Consider the following 26477-nt stretch of genomic DNA (forward strand, 5'->3'; position numbering starts at 1 on the left):
TTAGCACCAAGGCCCCAAGATTGGTTAACCAATCAACAACTTCTGTATGGACATTGTAGTTCCAGTAAGAACAGTATGGTGCTATGCTAACACCGAGCCATGGATTACAAGTGACATCAAGGGCCTTTTGAACGAGAAGAAAAGCGCATTTAAAGGCGATGATCAGCATGAGCTCAAGTGAGTGCAGAATGAACTCAGAGTCCAGCTCAGGGCGGTGAAGCAGCAATACAGGAGACAGCTGGAGCAGAAGTTGCAGAACAACAGCATGAAGGAAGTTTGGGATGGGATAAAGATCATCACTGGCTGCAGCTCGAAGTTGGGTTTCATCATAGAGAGAGATGTGGAGAGAGCAAACCAAATGAACAACTTTTTTAACAGGTTTGACCACCCTAACCAACTCTCAACTCGGAGTACTGCATCCTCCACCCATCCTTCTGCTGATACCAGCATAGGAGTCTACCCCAACCCACATTTGCAGCAGCGCAGGTAAGCAGAGAACTGATGAGACTTCGTGCCAGCAGAGCAGTGGGTCCAGATGGAGTATCGCCACGACTGCTGAAGGCTTGTGCATTGGAGCTGGGTAGTCTTCAACAGCACATCTTCAACCTGAGCCTGAAACAGGGGAGAGTTCTCAGGCTTTGGAAAACATCTTGTTTGTTTGTAGCTTTCAGTTATGAATTTCCCGAAAAGCAATTGTTTGTGTGTACTTAGTTTCATACCAATGGTATTTTGTAGTACAAATGCTAATCAATGTGACTCCCCACAGACTTAATGCACCCTCAGGCGATGGTGGATGCTGTACAGGTAAGTCTGCTATCTCCAAGCGTTTTCTAATTTTATTCTATTTTTTGACATGAATATTTGGAAATTCTGTTAAACAACAAATGTGCCCCCCATGCCCCCCAAGTTCTTATATACAGTCTTTGTATGTTTTATTATCAAAAGCAAACAAACAAAAACAAAACAAACTTTAAAAAACAGCATTTCTTCTTTAAGTGCACTGCCACCGCGTTTTAATATAATTCAGCATGCTGTACAACATGATTATATGGGTGCTTTGGATTTTCATTTTTAATTTACATTTTTTTTTTTTTGGAAATGTAGGTTACTTTATTGTATTATATAATATATATTTTTCTATTTTTATATAACTGAACTATGATTTATTATGTGAGCTTATGTATATTGTAAAGAGTTGTTTTCTGATGAACTGTGTATATCGTAAATAGTTCTATATACAATACATATGTTATGAAAACAGAGCTAGGTGCATGGTGGAGGCTGTACGGCTTTGGTGAGAAGCGGTTTGTATGATGCCCTGTTCTTAATTTGTTTCTGGAAAAGGAAAAAGAGGAGAATCAGATGTTTATATCCTATGTTGACTTGTTTCTGACACAACACTAAGTAGGATGGATTCCAATCAGTTACATGTGCTTACGGTCCAGGCAGGAGTGAACCTCACTCTTTAGTCAGGACAATTCAGTTGTACTTCTCTCCGGTGTGAATTCCAGTTCGTCGCTGAAGAGAACTCCTCTGACAGATTTGATCGCCACATTCCAATCAGCAATATGGCTTCTCTCAGAGATTAATTTGTCAACAATAGTTTAGTTTGCTTACTTTTCAAGACAGGAGTAAACCTCACACTCGAGTTCTGAAGGTTGCTTGTTTTTCTGGACTGATTTTTGAGCTACTACCCTTTTTATTCTGTTGTGAACTCTAGTATGTTTCTGAAGATGGCTCATTTGTGAAAACTGTTTATCACATTCATTACAGCAATACGGCTTCTCTCCCATGTGAAGTCTAGTGTGATCCTTCAGACTGCTTATACGTGAAAACTGTTTATCACATTCATTACAGCAATATGGCTTCTCTCCAGTGTGAACTCTAGTGTGGATCTTCAGACTGCTTATAAGTGAAAACTGTTTACCACATTCATTACAGCAATATGGCTTCTCTCCCGTGTGAACTCTAGTGTGTCTCTGAAGATGGTCCATTCGTAAAAACTGTTTACCACATTCATTACAGCAAAATGGCTTCTCTCCCGTATGAACTCTAGTGTGGTCCTTCAGACTGCTTATACGTGAAAACTGTTTACCACATTCATTACAGCAATACGGCTTCTCTCCCGTGTGAACTCTAGAGTGGTTCTTTAGACTGCTTATACGTGAAAACTGTTTACCACATTCAGTACAGCAATATGGCTTCTCTCCCGTGTGAACTCTAGTGGGGATCTGAAGAGCACTCCTGCCAGAGAATTCTTTTCCAGATTCCAAACTGCACTGATCTTTATTTCCTGTACAAAGTTTAAAAGAAAAGGAGAAAAAAGAGCTTATTTTCAATCCACTGCCTTATTATTAACATTAAATCATAATAAATACATGATGGCTGAAATTAGGAACAACCTTTGATAAGCAAAAGCAATAAAAAAACTTTAGTCGTTGTGAGCGCTGAAGTCGAAAAACAACGTAAGAACTTAAACCCAATTAAAGTAAAAATAATTTCTTTATTCTTAATTCTTGGTGAGTAGAGAATCAGTCAACTGATTTGGATTTTGGCCGAATATCTAAAGTAAACCCGTTCTCTCATTTATATCCTAGAAAAAGGAAAAAAAACCCTAGCAGTTCATTCTGAGGTCATACATAGTTTAAGGTTAAATCTTAATTTATGACATACTTGAATGTCCTAAAACATGAAACAAACAGCCATTTGCATTCCTAAGGAATACACCCTTCTAATTATACACACTTAGAATCAATTTAAACATTCTTATAGACCATAAAGATCTTACATTCTTCACAGGGTCTTCTGATAGTATCAGAGGTCAGCCTTTCCTCATAAATGATAAAAGTTAGTCCCTTAATGCTGTGCACACAGCCAAACTCCTTTTCTGCATAAATCAGGAACAAATCATATAGCTCTCTGCAGCATAATCAACTCAAAACACAGTCTTTGATATCTGTGAGTTAAATAATAATGTTTTCTCTTCCTCATCGTACATGGAAAGTACACTCAATTTGTTAATTTTACATTCTCTATTACAATGACTTAGCAGGGTCACATGTATAAAACTTCCTTATGCTCAGCAACATGTGTAAGCCAATTCTCACACAAATTTGGATTTTTAAAACTAGAACTTGGCATTTAAATTGGCTTAAATTGGCAAGTTTTGAGCATTTGTAAGTCGCATGCAGACTTCATTTGTGTTGGCATTTTAGCAACAGCTGGTGGAAAAACGAACTGAACAGAAAATCTCATTTCATTGCACATTTCACATTCTGATGTTTGACAGGCTGAACAAGAAGTGAGTTTTAATATATCACAATGACATTTCGGCTCATGATGATGACTTAATTATAAGCCGATTTTGGTTCCCTACTGTCATCCTCTTTGAAGTGTGTGCTGAACATATGCCTTCATTACAGAGACCATCACACAGAAATCACACAATCTCAGTTCTCTTACAGGTCTTAACAACTGCGAGTTATTTGGCGATGGCCTGACGAGTGAGGAATCTCTCAGTCACCCTGAGTCACAACATGCCATCTGTATGGGGTGGTACATTTAAGATGTTACAGAGATAAATGTAATATCCTTACTATCAGGATGTGCAAGCTGTGATCAAAATGCAATCTGCAGCAACAACGTCCGTCATCAGCAGTGGTGGTCTTCCTTGGCCTATCTGTCCCTTTGTGATTACTGAACTTACCTGTGCATTCTTTCTTCTTATTGATATTTCACACAGTTGATTTAGGTCATCCTAATGTTTTACTAATGTCTCTAATGGTTTTATTATTGTTTTTCAGCCTCATAATAGCTTCTTTGACTATCATTGGCACAGCTGTTGTCCTCATGTTGAACAATGGTCTCCACAAACTCCAAAGGGTAGAAGCAAGTCGAGTTGTCTTAGGCCTACAAGACTACTGCAATGAAACACACCTGAGGAATCACAAACTCCTCTGACATCAATTGGCCCAAACATTACGGTGCCCTGAAATGGTTGGGAAAAGTGCTATCATTTCTACAGGGTGTGACTGAAATGTTTGCAAATCCACTTTAAATGAAAATGAATAATGTGATTTTAATTATTTAACTTGTAATTTTTTTATCTGTTGAGCAAAGGGGTAAATGAAAAAAAATGTTTCTTTGTCTCACCCATTACGGAGAGTGCTGTATAAAACAGAACGCCATGCCAAGCATTAAAAGGGCACTTTCAATAATCGGAATGTGTCCTGACATTTATCCACAATTAAACTCAAAGCATTTTACACCAAAACAAACAACAAAATGGCTTCTTTAAATCACCAAGGAAAACAACACAATGGATGAGTGATGTCTCAGTGCCCAGGCCTACAGAAGCTGCTGTGACCTCGGAGAAAAATGAGAAGCGGTTGGTGTTTCCGCTCTATAGGGGAGTGGCAGGTGACACCAGGGGCCTCATGTATAACGCCGTGCGTAGAACTATCACTATAACATGTCGTAAGCACAAAAGCCGAAATGTGCTTACGCACAGAAAAATCCAAATGCTGGAATCTGTGCATACTCCAACTTCCACGTTCTTCCGCTACATAAATCCCGATCAGAGTGAAAAGTAAGGCTTGTGCACGCCCTTTATGTAACGCCCCAACTCCTCCCAGAATTACACCTCTTTGAATATGCAAATCAATATAAATCGCCCTTAAGCTCAGCCTTCTGTGAAAAGACAATGGGAAAAGCACGGGGGAAAATAAAAGAATTTCAGCGAATACCAAGTAGAGGCAAAGGAAAAACATACTATTTGTTCAAATAAACCGTGGTATAATCAACAAAAGGAAGTTGATCGAGTGACATAGCGTGTTGGAGAAACTTGAAAGCTCACGTTCACAAAATCTCATAGTGCCGGAAATAAAAAAAGAAGTCACATATCAAAGTCACCAACAACAACAACATTTATTTATATAGCACATTTTCATACACACAGTAGCTCAAAGTGCTTAAAAAGTGCTTTCACCGTGAAAAGGCGAGTCGTAGCCCACTGTCTGAGTGTCATATGAAAGCTTATTAGGGTACAGAGAAAAAAAGGCACACAGTGGGGAAAAAGCACCAAATGTTAACTTCAATCTTGACATTTCCACTTTAATCACGTAGTTTATTTTGTCATTAAAGTAGAACATCATAAACTTCATCTTAAAATCGTTTAATTAACCAGTTTCTCAAATCATGTTGTAATTAAAGTAGCTCGTTAAATGCTTTGTTTTGTATTTGATTTTCTATGTGCGCTGTGTGTGTGAATCACTACTTGCTTCTTAAACCGGCTCTCTTCCTCCGACTGGACACGGAATCCATTACTTTCGTGATATTACAGCTCTCTGAATAACTAAAATACTGAGATGTATACGTGATATCATTTTTATGATGATAGGAGTTAAAGCACATTATTAAACATGGGTTTCACTTCGACGAAATAATTTATTGCAGCAGTACTCAGGGGTGGCTCTAGGCTTGTGGTGGCACTGGGCAGAGGAAGAATCGGTGGCTCCTTCGCCCGCCAATGTCAGTAAGGCAGCTTATGCACGGTGGATGGCCACGTCCGTTGCAGACACTGCATAGCCGCCTCGTGATCATGACACAAGCATTTAACTTTTGCCGAAATTTGTCACTGCGTTTTTAGCTGTGTTGCTATTTTCTCTGTTTTATATTCAATATATATTGGCGTAGCCGCCACTGCAGTAATTGCGTTTCTATCCCCAAGTAACCGATTGGTACACGATCAGCCCTGTAATAGAAGTTAAGCCATCTGTAAGCTTAGCTCCGATTCTTCAAAACGTTTAAGGAACACTGAAATATCTTCGTAGTACATATTTAATTATTCTATCCTTCACGACACTCCGAGTGAAGAATATAGATTATTTAAATGAAGTTAAAGTTTTATCTGTATAATGTAATAAACATATTTTGCTGCATTTCACATTAAAAATGATATTGTCATCATATGTAAATACGCGCTTTATAAAGTGGCTCAGGTTGTGTAATATTATAACTGTAGTGCGAGTTTACAGTGAGGTGATTGTACTTATAAGTACAAACAGTTCTACAAGGAGCAATTGATTGAGTGCATTTAAAGTTCTTGGGATGAAACTGTTTCTGAACCACGAGGTCCGTACAGGAAAGGCTTTGAAATGTTTTGCAATGGCTGAGACAGCGTGTCCTTGAAGCTGTATACCGATAATTCTCTTTCCGATCAGATGCTGCTGTGATTCATACTCAGATACAGTGATATAAATACTCCGAGTGGTGCAGTGAGAGTAATATGGGAAAAGATGATCCGCCGTGGCAACTCCTAACGGGAGGAGCTAAAAGAAGAAGGAGAAGTGAGAGTAACAACGCTAAAGCAGTTATGGTATTTGGAATACTATATGGCTGTTCCCTGGACCATTATATTGTTAAAAGTTAATTACAATCAGATGCGTTACACTAATAAACAATATGCGGTTAGTTTCAGTGTATTTATAAAGCCACGTCGGGAAAATAAGGTGTAACCACACAGGAACAGTAGCACTGCTTTGACGCTGGGTGCCGCCAGTCTGCAAAACCGAGCGGAGAACTTGCGTACGACAAGGTATGAGGTACCGTGGAAAAGTGTGTTGCTTTACACCAAGTGTAGGTTTTATACATCGCGATTTGAACGTGGAAAAGTTCTTACGCAACATTTCTGTGCGTACGCACCGTTTATACATGAGGCCCCAGGACTGGTAAGCTTTGTGATATGCTGGTGACATTTATACTTGCCATTATAATGTTAACAGGTATCTACTGTCAGGACTTAATTATGTTCAGTAAACTAAAATTTGCCAACTTTTCCTGTCTATTTGCTCTAATGTGTGTGTTCACGTATGTAATTATTATCTCTGTTATGGCTGCAAACATCAATCAGTCTAAGCCTGCACTCAATGAAGAGTGCTATAAACAATACATACAACTGAATTAAACAGTAGTGTTACACAAATTAATCAGACTTGAATCAAAATTGCCCAGTTTTGGCTGTTTATTGTGAAATCGGCTTGCAGTTGGTTGACTGGTCTACCGATTTTATGACATGGAATGTGTTTGTGTCTTATTTGCAATTTGCAGTATGAGAAAATGAAGGAGTACCCCACTAATGTATGGGCACCCCAAGTGATCAGAGGTCTCGGATAACTGCTTGCCCCCCACCCCCAAGATGTCAGACTTTATATTAGCTCCTTAAGGGCTTTGGCTTGTTCACAGTCATCATTAGGAAACATCATGTGATGCACATGTCAAAGCTGTATCAATTCTCAGACTCCTCACAGGTTGTCCCAGCAATCAGCAGCCAAGGGCTCCTCTAAGCAGCTGCCTAGTACTCTGACGAATAAAATAATTAATGGTCACAAAGCAGGAAAAGGCTACAAGAAGACAGCAAAGAGTTTTCAAGGAGCCATTTCCTCAGTTTGTAGTGTTATTAAGAAATGGAAGTTAGCAGCATCAGTGGAGGTCAAGTTGAATTCTGGAAAATCAAAACAGTTTCCAAGAGAACTGCTCATAAGATTGCTAGAAAGGCAATTCAAAACCCCTAAAGCTTCATTAAGATGTTTTGTAGTCACACTCTAGAGTGGTGATGCACTGTTCTTCTGGTGCAGCAACAACACCACAGATATGACCTTCACGAAGGAGCCATCAGAAGAAAACCTCTCCTGTGTCCTCACCATAAAATTCAGCATCAGAAGTTTGCAGATGAAAATCTAAACAAGCGCTATGCATTTTGCAAACAAGTCTTGTGGACTGATAAAGTCAAAACACAAGTTGTTGGACACAGTGTGCAAAGGTGGGTTTGGAGTAAAAAGGGAGCAGAATTCCATGACAACAGCACATCTCTGAATGTTAAGCAATCAGAGAAGATCGATCATCTTTCGGGCTTGTGTTGCAGCCGGTAGCCTGGGGGTATTATTCAGTTTCTTAAATTGAGTGTGCGCGAGTCACCTTGACATCAGTCTAACAGCCAGAAAACAGCAACAATAACATTTATTTATATAGCACATTTTGATACAAATGATGAAGACCCTATCTTCATACAGAGAAAAGAAAGGTGGACGAAATTCACAGCCTTACAAAATTATTTTCCTTTCACTAAACAGAAATTAGAAATATTACAAAAAAATCTGATGAGAACAGGCCATTCAGCCCAACAACTCTTGCCAATCTGATCCACCTAACCTCTCTAAAACAACATCAGTTTAAGTTTTCAAAGTCCTACTTTCCAACACACTGCCTGGTAATGGTGGGTGTTTTCTGTCTGAAGAAAAACTCTTTAATGTGTAGCGGTTCAACTGGGGAATGAAACTTCAACTCCCAGCAGTGGCTCTGATTGGTCATCTGTTGAGGATGTAGGGACTGCTGGGGACAAGGAGGCAGGCACAACATTAAAAGGAGGCCAGTTCAACAGAGGACAAAAAGTCTTCTGCGTTAAGTGTCTGGAGTGGCCTATCTGTTTGCCTTCCTGTTTTGCTACATGTGTTTCTCGTTTTGTCCTGGAGATCGTCTCCTGTTTTGGGTGTATGGACTGTCTGGTGTCTTTCTTCTACATGAGGACTGTCTGAGGATTTATTGTCATCTTGCAAAGAAAGAAGCGCTCCTGATCCCATTGACACATCATCATCTCATCAGGAAATACCAGTAGGACTGACCTTTACATTCACATACAGCGTTCTGATTATTGGACTACCTACCGCCATCATTTCATTAGTTGCCGTTTACATGGACTTCATCATTGTTATCATCTTTGTTAGTGATTTGTTATTGTTGAATTTGTGTTTATTGTATATCGCTGTAAGGGGAACTGGGGTAGGATAATTTAATATTCTTTAATTTCTATTACTGGTTGCTTTTTTGTCTCTGCAAGGGAGTGTGTGCGAGTTGGGCCAAGGCTGGGTGCATTTCTGGGATCCCCACTGAAAAAATAAATAAATCGCTGTCTTATTGACGGTTGGAATCTTAGCTGGGTTTTTTAGTCCGCTAGAGATCTACAGTGGGTACGGAAAGTATTCAGAACCCCTTCAATTTTTCACTCTTTGTTATATTGCAGCCATTTGCTAAAATCATTTAAATTAATTTTTCCCTCATTAATGTACACACAGCACCCCATATTAACAGACAAAAAAAAAGAATTTTTGAAATTGTTGCAGATTTATTAAAAAAGAAAAACTGAAATATCAAATGGTCCTAAGTATTCAGACCCTTTGCTCAGTATTTAGTAGAAGCACCCTTTTGGGCTAATACAGCCACGAGTCGTCTTGGGAAAGATGCAACAAGTTTTTCACACCTGGATTTGGGGATCCTCTGCCATTCCTCCTTGCAGATCCTCTCCAGTTCTGTCAGGTTGGATGGTAAACGTTGGTGGACAGCCATTTTTAGGTCTCTCCAGAGATGCTCAATTGGGAAAAAGTCAGGGCTCTGGCTGGACCATTCAAGAACAGTCAGAGTTGTTGTGAAGCCACTCCTTCGTTTTTTTAGCTGTGTGCTTAGGGTCATTGTCTTGTTGGAAGGTAAACCTTCGGCTCAGTCCGAGGTCCTTAGCACTCTGGTGAAGGTTTTTGTCCAGGATATCCCTGTACTTGGCTGCATTCATCTTTCCCTCGATTGCAACCAGTCCTCCTGTCCCTGCAGCTGAAAAACACCCCCACAGCATGATGCTGCCACCGCCATGCTTTACTGTAGGGACTGTATTGGACAAGTCATGAGCAGTGCCTGGTTGTCTCCACACATACCGCTTAGAATTAAGGCCAAAAAGTTCTATCTTGGAATTTGCTAAAAGACACCTGAAGGACTCTGAGATGGTGAGAAATAAGATTCTCTGGTCTGATGAGACCAAGAACTTTTTGGCCTTAATTCTAAGCGGTATGTGTGGAGACAGCCAGGCACGGAGTCTGAATACTTTCCGTACCCACTATATATGTGGAACTGTCCCTTAACAAGTCTCCAACTGTGTCCTCATGTTCTTGTTGAACTCTTTTTAAAAGTAACAGCCAGGCTCCACTGCTCTAATTACTTTAATGATGTTAAACACTCATGCCTCCTCTTAATCTCCATTTGCTTTAACTGAAAAGGTTGAACTCATTTAATCTTTTCTGATAATTCTACCTCTCACCCCTAGAATTAGCTTTCCTCTGAACTTTTTCTAGCACTGCTTTGTATTTTTTGTAGACTGAAGACCAAAACTGCACACAGGACTCCAGATGAGGCTTCATCAGTGTGTTATAAGGCTTCAACATAACCTCCTGTGACTTGTACTCCACACATCAAGGCGCTATATAAACTGATATTCTGTTAACTTTCTTAATGGCTTCTGAACACTGTCTGGAAGTTGATAGAGATGAGTCCACTATGACTCCTAAATTCGTCCCATCAAGTATACTTAGAATTTTCAGACCTCTGTATATTTGTATTTTTTGTACCATTGTATATTCAAACCATATACTTTTGCTTCCTATGTGTAATACTTTACATTTTCTTACATTAAATTTTGTCTTCCACAAATCTAGCCACCCCTGTATGCTGTCCAAGTCTCTCTGTAATAATTCAACAGATTCTTGATTATCTGCCAATCCACCAATAATGGTATTTTCTGAAATTGTAACCAGCTTGTTATTCATATTCCTATCCAAATCTGCTCTATATACAGTATATAAAATCCTAAGCCAAAAAGTGCAATGATTTTGTGCAATGATTTTATGTGATTTTTTTATGTCACATTTTTATTCGGGCTTATTTTAAAACCTACATATATATGTTTGGTATTATTCTTTTCAGAATTTATCAAACTTTAATGTGACGTTGTTAGATCTTCAGATTCTTATTCAATTTTTAAATTATAAACTAAAAAATATATCAAGAACTCATGTCCTGTGAGACAAGACTTTGTGCCAAGAGATTTAACCACGCCTGGGATCAGAAATAAAAGAAAAATAGTAGAACAGCTGCTGTAGACGCTTGTAAATGTTCAAAGCGCTACACAAAATGAAGATCACGCAGCACAGCAGCAGCAGCTGATCAACAAAAGAAGGTTATATTAGAGAAAAAAAAAAAAATATTTGTTTCCCATTGCATCAGTGTTTAAGAGGGTGTTTCAAAGGAGCAACTACGTCTCCTTGGGAAGGGTTTAAATCTGTACTCTCTAGCATTCGTAAGAACTTGAGGGTGAATATTATCTGGTTGTGGCGATTTGTTTGATAAAGTAATGGAGCCGCACTGAAACAAGGATGGTGACAGAGGGAGAGCTTGTGCCTTAAGTTAGCCGTGGGGCCAAAATAACACATCAGAATGGGTTCAGGCGAGGGAGGTCTGATCAGTAAAACTGTTCTTTCCATTTCTTGCTCTATCTTTTCCTTTCCTTTCATTAATTTATCTGGGATCCATGTTAAGCTTACTGGTCTATAGCTGCTTGGATCATCCCAATCACCTTTTTCATAAAACAAGATATTTTTCATTTTCCAGTCAACAAATTTCCGCAGTGTGCGATGCCTTTCTAAAATGTGTTGTCACACAAGTACGCTTCAGAGGCAGGCTAAGGGCTTAATTGAGGGCAAGATATGTGAAGAGGCCTTGACAAAGTGCACAAACCTTTCTTTTCCCTCAATTGCAGATGACCCGAGGAGAAATCAGCCTAAAAAGTAAAGCTGGGCAGTATACCGGTTCATACCAAAAAACGTTTTTTATTTTTGTTATGAGATGGATTTTTCTTATACCGGAACATTGGTTTATATAGCCTAAACAATGTTCGCAAAAAGGCGAGGCGGGAAACTGTTTAAGGGGGGACCTTTTTCACTGCTGCACCGCTAAACAGGAACGCAGCAGAGTACATGCGTCAGTGGAGGTATTCAGCATTGAAAATGGACAGAGAACACTCCTAAATGGAAGCTGTAGCAGATGATAAAATTGAACATGATGACACAGAAGGACTTTTGACGAAAAAAGGTGCCGTGTCTGTTGTCTAAAGAAACTTTGGTTTTAAAAGTTCAGATGCGGACCATTATGTTCAAATGTGTGAATACTGTTTCTATAATACTGGATAATACTGCAAGCCAAGTTGTACTTCTTTTATTTTTTTTTTCCCCCAATACTGTGTAATGTACCTGGTTACTGTGTAATATTGTGATGATGCCGGTTCCCTACAGACTCCCTCTTCCCACATGGGAATCTGTTGAACCAACACCATCAATAGTTATGACCGAGATGAGCTGAAAAATCTCAATGAAGTCAGGGGATGGTGGAAAGTGCTCAAGTGCTTTTGTTAAAAACAGTCAAAAATAAAACCAAAAATGCCCAATGTGCAGTGTTCAGAAAAATACAGTACCCAAATAAAGAGCAAATCCATAAAACCAGTGAAACGTGGGGATAAAATCCATAATAAATAAATCTGTTAAAATAGAGGTTAAAATGCAGTCTCTCTCTCCTCGCCCGATCGCAGCACACCACCTTCTGTCTCCAAGTGCTCCCCCTTTACGGGCGTTGCTGGTGGAGCCTTTACAGAACGAACTGCTTACTGCCAACTCCTGTCTTGGCTGCTGCCACACTGCGCAGCCACACCGTCCGAGTTCGGCACACCTCTCGACTTCCTTTGCACTCACTCAGACACTCCTCAGATGTCCTCTACACGCTTAGTCAGTGGGAAGAACCAGCCCCTAGATCGCCCCAGCTCGTGCTGCCTTTACTTTCCTGGTGTCTGGATCATCTCTCATGACTGCCTTTTCCCTTCTTTAACGTCCTTGTGTTCTAGCTTTTGTTTTTGCTTCCCCCTATCCTGCCGGCCCATAAATATACATCTCCGTCAGCACAGCACCTTATTCACATGCTGATGAAGCAACAGAGAATGATCGGGTGCGAGTCGCCCTAATCGCCTCATCGGTCGTGCAATCGCACCCACGGAGACGGACACGGCGAACTGAATTTAAAAACAGACCTACTAAAAATAGCATTATAAATGCAAGTTGCAGTTTTATTATTTATGTATATACCTTAGCTTGAAGCAAGGTCCATATTAATGCAATTTGCCTTAATGACGGTTCAGTTGGTAAAGCTGTCATCACCAAGTTGCACTTGTTTTATTTTGTCTTGGTGAATACTGTGTAAGGTACCTGGGCTTGAACTTTTGAAGTACTGTAATAGTATTATTACTGGAAGTTACATTATTTATTTTATTGTTACAGTATTATTTATTAGTTCAAATATCCATTTTAATGATGGTAAAGTTGTTTAAAAAGTCACTTTAACATGTCAGTGGACAGAGATTGTTAACATTAACAGAAAGTGTAGTTGGTTTACAAACAGTATTTAATTATTATTCCTTTTCTAAGACATGTTCAGTGCAATACAACTTTTGACAAGCACCTCTGGATAAGTCTAAAGGCCTCTTTGGATGGTTGAAAATATATTGTCCAAATTATATTTTTAAAAGTTTTTGCAAAATTTGTTCAATAAAAAGGTTCTATATTTTGACTATCTGTCATACAATGTGGTTCCTTCTCTTCATTAGTGCCACCCCCTTGAAAACTATAACTTTATGGGGCCAGGTAAAAACGTATTAATACTTGTGTACACATTAAGATGTCTTTTTGTACAATGTACAATGCTCATGACAGTGGCATAGGTTAGTCTTAGCCAGTGTACTGCAGTGGAAAATTTGGTTAAAATCCACTCATGCATGGGAAAAAAAATACCGTTGAATACCGTGAAACCGGAAGAATTACGAAAAATACCATGATATAGAATTTTGGTCATTCCGCCCACCCCTACTAAAAACCTTCCTCCAGTTCCTGTACCCATTTCCTAGCTACACCTCCCATCAACATCATTTCCTGCTCTTTGATTTTGGACCCACCTCTTCCTCCCCTACCTCTGTAAGAACCCAGCACCTTCCCTCTTTAGCTTGTCCCTTTTTGGACGAGGAACCAGAGAGTACTCTGGAGCCATCTTTTTTTTTTTGTTATAATATATGGGGTGGATCCCCATATCTTTTTCTGCTCTCCCTTTGTGTTTTGACAGTGACAAAGGTTTATATCTGTATTCACTTACCCCCTTAAGCACTTGAGGATAAATATTATCTGGTCCTAGTGATTTGTTTAAGTTCAGCCTATTTAATCTCAGCAGCACTTCTCTCTCCACCATTTCCAAATCCCTTAGTACCTCCTTAGTAGTCACTTTTACCACTGGGAGGTTATCCACTTGCTCACCTGTGAAGACCTTAGAAAAAAAAATAACTTTAGTGCATTTGATGTTTCACCGTTGTCACACATGTGCGCATGGGAGGAAGCTAAAGGGCTTGAGGAAGGGCAGTTACGAGACATACCGGGATGTGTCAGAGTGCACTGACTCTTTTTCTCCCTTGCCTGCAGACCACTCACGGGAAATTCCACCTGGTCCTCTTGATGTCACTTCCGGGACCAAGCCAATGGAAGGAGACCTTGCTGGCTCCAGCCCCTGTGATGTCACGTCCGGGCTCGCACCAATGGCAGAAGACCTTCATGAGCCGGACCCTTTTGACAACACTTCCTGTCTCCCCCTTTAAAAGCCTCCACCTTTTCCCTACACCCTCAGTTCTGTTTTGGACTCGGTTTTGTGCACATCAGTGCGGTATTCACTTGATCGACTTTGCAGCCAAGAAAACAATTACACGGGTGGCTGCCCCAAACCTTTTCGTGCTTTTTATGTCTCGTTTTTGCGACACTGTCTATGAATTGTAATTCCCCTTTATTGTTCCTGATCTGCTTCACCTCCATGGCTTTTCTTTTATTACTAAAATATTGAAAAACTCTCTTTGGTGCATCTTTTTAAATTATCTGCAATATTCCTCTGTAACTACATTTCTGCTTCCCTGATATCTTTCTTAATGATTTCCCTTTTACTCTAAATGCCCTACTGTTAGCATTGGGGTAATTAGTCTTCTATGACTTATTTAGCTATTTTTTACATTTGCAGATTCTTTAATAAGAACTCTACAGTGGGTAATTAAGATTAATTTCTTTAAATCTGTCCTGCATCATATGTCAAATGTTTAACTTCTTCCTAGTAAGGAATCCCAGTTTCTCTTGACTGTTTGCTGCTACGACACCAGTTAATTACTGGCTTGCCGGCAACTGCAAAAGTTTTCTCTGCTTTCTGACCAAGAGACACAAAGGTTTGAATACAAGTACCTTTACTAAACATTCAAGTAGCTCTTGTGTAGATAGCAAAAAATGAAAAACAAATAGATAAAAAGGTATGAAACACCCTCAGAGCTCCTTAACGGTAACCACAAAAACAAAGTTTTCAGGAGCAAAAGTTACATTTAACTCACTCTCACACAAAAGTAACACATACACACATCCTTTTTCACTTTACAATGCAAGAATGATGTTAACGGGTCACTTCACGTTGTTGCTCCAATTCAGTGCTTAAATGTTCCATCCAGATACCTCATAAGGCTTGTCACAAGCTGAAGAGCTGTATAAAACTGGAAAACCTGAACAAAGCATTTTGAAACGCTTGACATTGTGCTAAACTGTCTACAAAAATGGAGCAAATTCATTACTGGAGTTGGCATCCAGCAAAGATCACAGTGTGAAGGCAGAGGTTGGGGGGGAAAAAAAAAAAAACTGAGAGGAAGAGCAAAGGGCCTGCAGAAAAAAAGGAAAATCTGTTCCTTTTTTTTTTTTTTTGAACACTTTGAAAACCCATCAGATCTCAATGGGGAAAAAAAATCCTGCTGGCTATCTCTACTGCTATGGGCTGATATGGTGATGTGTTCAAAGACACCTGGAAAATCAAAGGGAAAAAATGATGCAGTAGGCAGATGAGTCCATTTGGCCGAAATTTCATTGCAGCAACTCCAAATGGTACTTAGTAGTTTGCATAGAGCAATGTGCTTGTATGCATGCCTGACAACGTCCTAATGAGACGATGGATCCCTGGGGGGTGGGGATCTCCTCCCAGGTCTGGACCAGGGTATCACTGAGCTCCTGGACAGTCTGAGGTGTCGGATGGACCGAAACAAAATGTCTAACACAGAGGTGTTCTATTGGATTGAGGTCAGGCGAGTGAGTGCGGGGGCCAGTCAACTGAATCAATTCCTTCATCCTCCAGGAACTCACAAACACATGAGGCCAGGCATTGTCATGCACTAGAACGAACCCAGAATCTACTGCGAGCTCCATGGTGCCCACTAGAGGACGTTGGGCCAAATGAAGTCTGTTTCTTATGGTTTGGTCAGAGACATTCGCACCAGTGTTCTGCCTGCCTGCTGGAGGTCATTTTGTAGGGCTGTGGTAGTGCTCATCTTGTTCCTCCTTGCCCAAAGGAGCAGATACCAGTGGGTCCTGCTGATGGATTAAGGACCTTCTACAAGGGGCCCTGTCCAGCACTCCTAGAGTAACTGCCTGCCTGTCTCCTGGAATCTCCTCCATGCCCTTGAGACTGTGGTAGGAGACACAGCAAACCTTCTGGCAATGACAGGCATGTATTGATGTGTCATCCTGGAGAAGTTGGACTAACTGTGCCAACTCTGTAGGGTCCAGATATGGCTTCCTGCTACCAGTAGTGACACTGACCGTAACCAAATGCAAAATGAGTGAAAAAACAGATAAGAAGGGAAAAATGTCAGTGGTCTTCCTCCACCTGTTAATCCATCCATTCCTGTTTTGGGGGTCGTCTCATTGTTGCCCCTCTAATGTACCTGTTGTTCATTTCATAAACACCAAAGCAGCTGAAACTGATTAACAACGCTCAACGCTACTCTACTGACCAGATCAATAGCCCAGATGTTCATTGACTTGATGCTATAATCAGATTAAAAAGTGTTCCTTTAATTTTTTAGGGCCCAACATAAGAGTGTTCCTTACAGAAGGATAACACCAAGGAAATCAGCATAATCTAACAAAAGCATCACTGAGCAAAACACGTGACACCATGTTTGGAGGTAGGAGACAACTGCACATTGATACTAAAGCCTCAAGGATAATGGGAGCATCATCAGCAACCTGCTTGTTTCATCAAAGCCTGGAGAGCTTAACATGATCAAAGGGACAGTTAATTCAAAATATTATCAAAAAATCTGACAGCAAAACATTAGGATATCAGAAGCTTAACAAAAGTTGAGTGGTGACACAGGACAATGAGACCAAACACAGGAATAACAATAATAATTCTTTGCATTTATATAGCGCTTTTCAAACTACTCAGAGTGCTCAGCAATTGCAGGTTAAGGGCCTTGATCAAGGGACCAACAGAGCAGAGTCCCTTTTGGCATTTACGGGATTTGAACCGGCAACCTTCCGAATGCCAGTGCAGATCCCTAGCCTCAGAGTCACCAGGAAGAAATAAAAAAGGACAAAGAGTTAAACATAAGGAAATTGGTGTTTTGGAACGGCCAGTAAGAGACATGTGATGCTGTGGCCTGACCTAAAGAGAACTGATCACAGAAGAGCTCTCAGGAATAAAAGGAACCAAAAAGGTTTGGAGAGAAGGTATGGATTAAAATTCAAGGCTGATCAGCAGCCACATGAAAAGTTTGGTGAAGGCCATTACTATTAAAGAAGGGTCAACCAGTCGGTAAAGATAGGAGGGCCACAGAGTGGACTGTGAATATTAAAATGTGTTCAGGAGTAACAAGAATCCGTCCAACTGTTTGTGTGTTATTAGCTTAGGACAAGTGTGGTGGCCTGAATTTAGAGCATAGTTGAAGATCAGACCACATTGTTAAGGTGAGTTAAAGCAGATATCCAGAAAATTCCAAAAGGTTCACAAACTTCTATTGCAGCTGTTGTATAGCACTCTTTACCAAGGATATGTTTAGTACTTTTGCTTGAAAATTTGCTAAATCTTACATAAACACTGATGAAATCTCAAACTACATTTAAGCACACAATAAAACACAGTATTTCTCATAAAAACCACAAGACCCGACCTTTCAAGCACATAAACCACAACCCTAAAACTTGCCCATTTTTTATTTTGCACTTACTTCTTCCAGACTTCTTTGTAGATGGTGGCCGATTTTCCTGAACTCTAACAGATGAAGTTTTCTCAGTACTCTTTGGTTTAGACTGTAATGAGTCATTCTTCACATTGACAGAAGGCTCTGGAGATGAACAGTGACTGCCTTTAGAAAAGTCTAACCTGGTCACCACTCCATCTTGACACCCATCATGAAGGGTGTCTTCTTTTACACTGTCCAGATTTGTATGGTTAAGCGTCTCAATACTGAGAAACTTCTCTTCAGCTTCTTCTTTAATGCTCACTGCCTGCAGTTCACTGCTCTCCTCCTTAATGCTCAGACTTTCCTGTTTAAAGTAGATGGACTCCAACTCACAGCCTTCCTCCTTAATATCCATGATATTTCTGTCCACATCACAGCTCTCCCGTTTCACATCCATTGAGATGTTCCAGTAAACATCAGCTTTTTCTTTTTCTCTGTAAAAAGAACAGCAATTGACTTCATTAAAACTTCATCACTTAGATCTGAAGTCACTTGAATATCATTTCACAACACCCTCTCTGTTAAGGTTTATATAACGTTTGACCGTTCATAGCATGCTAACAGTAACATTACTCTTTATTTCAAATGATCAGATTTGAAACAATCCTGGGAGCGGAGGGAAGGTCCAATAAGCTGAAACAAGATGACCAATCTGCTGTGGGTAATCCTAAAAGGAGAAACCAGATAAGTAGCAACCAATAACTAACCTTCATGAATATTCTAATCAAAGCGGATCTTGATAAGAGGAGAGAGGCCAGGTGGTATGTAGGGATGACTGTAATTGGTAGCAATACTGCGATTTGAAAGTCAAACCACTTATTATCTGTTGTGATGCAAGATTTTGCATATAACTTGATAAATATTTTGTATGTCTTTATTTGTAATTTAGGCAAAGCAATGTAATTTAGTGTTACTTTAGTGTGAAGAATTCATATTTACTCCCATTTATGACTGAGTCTCTTTGTAATTTTATGACAGAGGTGGGGGTTGATGTGCCATAAACCAGTCTGGCGAGTTTTTCTCTGCTAAAGTCTTTCAACCCACACAAAAGCCAGGTTGCCTAACTGGCAAATTTTAGCTCAACAAATGGTTTGTGGGGTGGCAGGTGTTAAGATATTCTATTTCCCCATTGGTCTGAGGTACGGCTGTTTGGAATTGGCTTGTCTCAGAGGCCTTTAAGTACTATGATGCCCTATTGGCTCCAGGGGTTGCACAGAACATCTATAAATTTACTTGCTTAACCTCACACTAACATTTGATGAAGGAAAGGACAACACAATGAACAGCACAGCTCATCAGCCGTATTGGAACAAGCATACGGCCTGTTCTGAAGAAAGCTGAGCACAAATGGTGCTTAACTAGAGACATTTTAAGTAACAAACAAGTCTGTGTGCCACCTAAACTACACATCACCATTTAATCAGGTTGTATGGTTGCCAATATTCAAATGTACTTTGCATATTGTTATTATTTATAAATATTACCAATAATACATTGTTTAAATTGTAACGCAACTCCTGCTTGTCTTTGTACTACATCTAATTGTGCAAGGTTATAGATATAGAAGGGAAGGTGGGGAGAAGTTACATACAATAATACCTTATAAACAGTGGTAAGTCTGTGGGATTTGAGGCGTTCTGACAGAGGCTACATATTAATAATACAAAGGGGAAAGTACAGCAATATGTTACTCTACCAAAATAAAACAGTATCAATCTAAAACTACCTTGCAAAGCAAAGTTAGATTTGTCAGTGCATCTTTAGAATGTGGGATAATAAATAATAATAATAATAATAATAATAATAAAAGCAGAAACAGGGCACACATGAAAACTGCAAATGGGAAGTAAACTGGCTGAGATTTAAACTCGCACTACTGGAGCTGTGCGACAGGAACACAGACTTCAAATTGTTAATTTCTTTAATACTCATTATCAGGCATTACCAGTTGACTTCAAACACTGCTCATCACCTGCCTAATATCATCCCTTCATTGAAGCACGGTGGTGGCGGCATCATGCTACAGGGTGCTCCTCAGCAGCAGGGATGGAAAAAGTGGTCAGAACTGGGGAAAGAATGAATGCAGTCAAATACACAGAGAACCTTGAGCAAAACCTGCTCCAGACTACACACACAACCTCAGACTGGGGAGATGGCTTTCCTTTCAGTATGATAATGACACAAAGTATACCACCAAGACAATGATGTGCTGGCTTTGGGGCAAGTTTGAGTGTCCAACAGTGGTCCAGCTAAAGACCACACTTAAACCCCAAAGAAAAGCAGTGGAGAGACCTGGCTGATTTTCAGATGCTTCCCATACAATCTAACAGAGCTTGAGAAGATCTCCGGTCACATCAGGCTGGGGAGCATGCATCGGTACAGTGTGTTGCCACACCCGCCACATGACAAAACACCTCGCGATCCTTGTTGGAAATCCCCCTACTCAGTCCTGAGTAGGATGTTAAACTGCATCCGGTCCTGCAAGTGGTCCTCCAACTTACAGGGAAAACTTGGGGGTTGCCAGCATGATTGGCACTCCAGCCACCATAAAATAACTTCTCAAAACTCCGAAACGGCACACAGGACTGAGAAGATTTGCCAAGATAAATTCAATAAACTGCCCAAAGGTGTGCTCAGCCTATATAGACATATTAAGGAAGACTCAAAGCTGGAACTGTTGCCAAGGGGGAATCTGCGAAGTACAGAAGTAACAGTCTGAATATTTACATGAATGAGAGGTTCCGTTTTTTGATTTGCATTACAATTGGAAACCTTTTCGAAGACATTTCTTCACTTTGCCATTAGGGGTTTGTGAGTGTACACTGTTGGTTAAAACTGGCAAATATAAAATTAAATCCACAAAACGAAGCGTGCAGAAAGTTGATGGCTAACCTTTGCCAGTTATTAACATCTACAAGAAAATTTGAAAAATTACAGTGAGGAACTACACTTATCTCCCAGTCTATTCATTTGTACTTATTCTCATCTCACATTCTGTCCACCACGGTCACAGACTCAAGTTTTGCTCAGTTCTTTTTTCTCTTTTACTTATCAGAATTGCAAAGTTTTGTTCTGATGACACTGTGATCTGTAGCAATAGTAGGGAGCAGGTTGAGGAGACCCTGGAGAGGTGGAGATCCGCTCTAGAGAGGAGAGGAATGAAGGCCCGTAGGAAAAAGACAGAAAACTTGTGTTTGAATGAGAGGGAGGTCAGTGGAATGGTGAGGATGCAAGGAGTACAGTTGGAGAAGGTAAATGAGTTTAAATACTTGGGATCAACAGTACAGAGAAATGGGGATTGTGAAAGAGAAGTGAAAAAGAGAGTGCAGGCAGCTTGGAATGGGTGGAGAAGAGTGTCAGAAGTGATTTGTGAGAGAAGGGTATCAGCAAGAGTGAAAGGGAAAGTCTACAGGATGGTAGTGAGACCAGCTATGTTATATGGGTGGCACTGACCAGAAACCAGGAGAAAGAGCTGGAGGTGGCAGAGTTAAAGATGCTAAGGTTTGCATTGGGTATGACAAGGATGGACAGGATTAGAAATGAGGACATTAGAGGGTTAGCTCAGGTTGGAAGACAAAGTCAGAGAGACAAGATTGCATTGGTTTGGTGTAGAGGAGAGATACTGGGAATATTGGGAGAAGAATGACAAGGATAGAGCTGGCAGGTAGAAGGAACAGAGGAGGGCTAAAGAGAAGTTTATGGTTGTAGTGTGAGAAGTCATGAAGGTGATTAATGTGACAGAGGAAGAGGACAGAAAGAAATGGAAAAAGATGATCTGCTGTGGCAACACCTAACGGGAGCAGCTGAAAGAAGAAGACTTATCAGAAGTGTAAAGTAGTAATGGGCAGAGTGAAGCCTCAAGAAGCATCGAAACATTTGAAGCAACTGCGTTTGAAATCACGTTGAAGCATTAAACACTCGCCTCCCTAGTGACATCTACTGGCCATTTGCATTAACGTTACACAAACTGATGATTAAGTTCAATGACATCTATTAAACTTTTACTACTTTTATTTTTCAATTGCTAAATGCTGGCAATGAAGTGAAAGGTACAAGAGGAGTCTGAAATTTCTAGAGCTGAAAATGTATAGGAAAAATGAGAGATAAGTATTCAGCTTTTGGTAGTAAGAATCTGCCATGAACGGTCAGATCTCTAGACAGCCATGAGTTAATTGTTTTCTTAATGGAGTAACAACTGGATTAAGGTCTAGCACACTGTCTTCACTTGTTGGGGTTGTTTTGCTCCTCCTCATGTGTGTGATATATATATATATATATATATATATATGTATGTATGTATTTATACATGTATATGTGTGTGTCTGTGTGTATATGACAGCAACACTCACAACAGTGACAAAACAATTACATTGACAATCATGTTACGTTATTTTTAAAATGTTTCCTTTCCTTTTTCATAACTTCCTTAACACACTACTTCTCCATTGCAAAGCACGGGTATTTTGCTAGTTAAATCATAATACTGACCCCACCAGTGACATTTCAATGGCCAACTTAAAGAAGCAAATGGCGTTGACTCCATCTGTACCTTATTAAAAACAAAATGACAGAATTCCTGCCTAAAAATAAGTGAATAACACTAACCAGTTAATAAAACAATATTCAACAAGTCCCTTGACATAAGAGATGCTTGTATGTTCGGTAAAGGGGCTGAACATTCAATCCTACAGGTTTATTTTTAACCAAAAAAGAAATGTTACCAATTGAATCATAAATATTGTACGTCACCTTGAATAAAGGCATCAGCCAAATAAAAGTAAATGTAGTTGAGCGTTTGACTGCAATTTTTGGAGAAGTCCATTATTGAACATGAATTAAATAATCGTAGTCAGTTCCCTTTTCAAAGCTGCTATATACAATTACATGTTGATAATACATCCATTAACACAGTTAATAACTCTGTAACTACAATACAAGATATACTGTATATATATATATATATATATATATATATATATATATTTTAGTTTGGTACACTGTATTGATCCAGAGGCGATATTGTCTTTTCGCATGACCTTTATGGGACAGAATGCGGGGTTGCCATTGTACAGCAAGAGCCCCTGAAGAAATTTTCAGGTTAAGGGCCTCGCTCAAGGGTCCTTCTGGCAGTAAAGAGATTTAAATCTGCATCCTACCAAATACTAGCACATGTAAGAGATGGATACCATCATTTGCAGAATATAGTTGGTATGAACCAATCTATTATTAAATAAAGTCAACTACACTCATAGGTTTGTAATCTCAACAAAAAAAACATTAACTAAATCAACTGCTCTGTTAAGAATTCTTAACTTAATCTAAGTTTATTATTCAATTTGCTTTTTCTTTTTTTTTTTTTAGCTTTTTCCGGTTTAATCCTGTGTATTAAAAACTAATAACCTTAGGCCTTATATTAGTTATATCAATTGTCATGTTATGTATTCTTGGCATGTGTAGACTTTTTTTTTTTAATAAAAAGTAAACGATCCTACACTACATGTCTCGCACAAATACACATTAAGTTGGAAGAATTCAAATACAGTATTTCAATTGTCAGCACTTTCTTGTTAGCCTGTGTTACATGAGCTTCAATTTGTGGTGAACATAGTCTGCTGGATTTTTGTTAGCGTTTTAGTTTGTAATGCACAACTCATTTTATGTGCTTCCTTTGAAAATTCATACAGACTTATTAATATTAATTATGTGGTGTTTTGATTGATGTTTGATTACAACTTGTATTTTTCCTGAAACTTGTAAACCTGACTATTACAACTCTGATAAGATGGTGGTTCAAGCTTTATTATGTCATTTCAAAAAAATTCTTAGGAACAGAAATAACCAGTGATATTGGCCTGTGTTACGATATGCACATCCCCAGTCCTGAACTAAGCTGGTAAGAGGTAGCACAGCCCTAATAAAAATATGGTGTAGGGGCTCTACATTTAATAAGGTAAAAAATATTAAACCGTGAGAGGACAAGATGTCATCATATGAACATCTGAGCTCAAACTATGGTGTGAGCGGGTCTTCAATTTAGGAAATACATGTTGGCTACAAATTAACAAGAGTTGCAAAAGCACATTTAAAGATGAAAAGATTATAAAAGTTGAGGGAATGCAGTAGGATTATGGCAAATGAGGAACAGTTTTTAATAAGACAAACATCTAATCTTTATTTTGGAAGTCTGTGTCAACCACAGGTTTCCAACTTTCACTAAATTTATAAAACATGAAGAAAATTGAGCTGATCAGTACAGTAGAAAGAACACTGCAAGTGTAAAAAACAAATACAACAGTGGCAGGGATCAGGAGGAGCTAAAAACTTCAACTCACTGATTTAAAACATTAAAGAAGTTTTACAAATCACACAGGTAGAGACCCTTTTGAATAATTTAAGGCTTGTACTTCTTTAAACTAATACACTGCTACAATGGCTGCTCACTTACTACTAATTGGGGGTTTACTGTCAGTGTAGCAGATTCTGATGTCTACCGTGAGTAATCAAAAATTTGGAAGGACTTCACAGTAATAAAAACTATTACTTCTGAAAATTTCCTCCTCAAATTCAAAGACAACTAAATATATATAATCACAGTGAAGATATGTAGTAAAATACTCAGTGAACCAGCATCGTTGTGGACTTTTCTTATTTCACATAATCTTTTCCTGCCCTCTTTATTGAATTCTTTTCTAATATAATCTACTTCTGTCCACAGCTATAACATCAATTTTGACCTCACAGTTTGAAGACTCAAGGAGTGTCATGTATAATGGGCATCATACGTATGAGTAGAGAGCTTAGAAATAAAACTGTCTGGAAAAAAAATGCTTAATAATAATGGTGGACAGCAACTAAATAGTGCAAGTCTTAACGAATGTTTGTAGAGCTTACTTCTAACGCTCTGAAAAAAAACTTTATTGATGTTTCCAACAACACAAATCCAGCATTAAGTTTATCAGATCCATCATAAGGAAGTAAATGTTGCACGCAAACACACAAAACCATAAGAAAAAAAAAATTTAAAAATAGGAATAAACTCCTACTAAATAACTTCTCCCAGTATTGAGACCTTGAGAGCCTCACTCATCCTTGGTGCTCCATTGACTGGAGATCTGTGCTCCACAGTGACCAATGTACTATGGGTAACCCCCATGGGGAGGGTCCACCTAAAGAACAATCAATTACTGACCCTCATGAAGATTTTAATTAAATCAAGCAGATCCTTGCTGGGAATAGGGATGCCAGGCCAGTCTGTGGTGTTCAGTTAAGAGTTCCCAGTGGCACAAAAAGGTGACCCACACACCCTGGCCGAGCTCAGTGTGATAAAACTACATATAGTGAGCAGCCGCCATATGAGTTTTACCATCCACCTCATCTCTATATCTAGTACAAAGCACACAGAAACTGAGGTCAGTGAGATATGGGAAGAAAACCAGAGTAGCTGTGCAGGGTAGGAACCAACTACGGGCCATCATAGGGTACAACTGCATGCGTATCCACCACTATAGTAAGTCAGGTTAGGTTTACCAGCCCGCTAAACCTGGAAATCTTTAGAAATAATGACGAAATAAAAATAAATAAATAGGAGACACGTGGAAAAAGCACCCAGACCATAAAATTCATTTTGCTGGAACTGTAAGCCAGTAACACCAAACACAAATCTCTATTAACCTCCCAATATTCATCAACATGCATTACTGGTTTTGAATGTTAGCACCAAAACATAGGCTTTCATATGACATGAGCTAAAAGAGAAACAAAACAACATCCATTTAATTGTTCATCCATGCAATGCATCTAAATGAATGCCGACTACATTGAATTAAGCAGGTTTCAGAATGCTAAGCCGTGTATATAAGTACACACACACTGATTATGGACGCCGTCATTAACAGATATGAACATTACATTTAGACTTCTCCAGGCGGGTTACCCGAGGAATACCGGCACGACAGCGCTACACTTTCTCTCCTTCTATACATTTGTTTTCGTTCTTGGTTTCGCATGAACTTCGACTTTTCTCTACGGCCGCGGGCTCCAGTTTCTTTCAGTTCTCGTTTGTCTTTCAGAATTGTAAAGCACGACTGACTCCTCGCTACTTTCTGAAATGCCGACCGATCACGAACACCGTGGAATGATAAAGGAGAAAGAAAAGTACAAAGTAAAGCGCTGTGTGTGTTAGTGAAATTGACGTGATAGACACAAACGCCCTTTTTTCTTATACTTAGTTACTTTGACTGGAGCTGATGTAAACTCACGCATTCGTCTCTCGGTAATGATTTTCTTTCAAAACTGACTCCGTCTGGAGCAAATGAAAAATCCACATTCATAACATGACGGCGCCAAACTCATATCACTTACCTTCCCCCTGTGTGCAATGTGATAATTTTTAAAGCCGACCTACTCAGCAGCCTGTTTCGGTTTGCTGCATACAAGCGAGAAGCGCGCGCCGACTTCCGTATCTGCCGCTTTCGGTGAC

At 39.5% G+C, this 26477-nt stretch overlaps 1 protein-coding gene across 1 annotated transcript; it reads right to left on the reverse strand.

Annotated features, from left to right (window-relative positions):
- Positions 1-618: 618 nt before the first annotated feature.
- LOC120533461 (zinc finger protein 287-like) lies at positions 619-26477 on the reverse strand. Its single transcript, XM_039760374.1, has 4 exons — positions 26360-26477; positions 17984-18432; positions 2004-2293; positions 619-1835 (listed from the first exon to the last, which is right to left on the reverse strand). Exons 2-4 carry the CDS (start codon positions 18393-18395, stop codon positions 1614-1616), a joined length of 924 nt encoding a protein of 307 aa, XP_039616308.1. The 5' UTR covers positions 18396-18432; positions 26360-26477; the 3' UTR covers positions 619-1613.

The sequence above is a fragment of the Polypterus senegalus genome, chromosome 8 (assembly GCF_016835505.1).
Source record: "Polypterus senegalus isolate Bchr_013 chromosome 8, ASM1683550v1, whole genome shotgun sequence".
NCBI lineage: Eukaryota > Metazoa > Chordata > Cladistia > Polypteriformes > Polypteridae > Polypterus > Polypterus senegalus.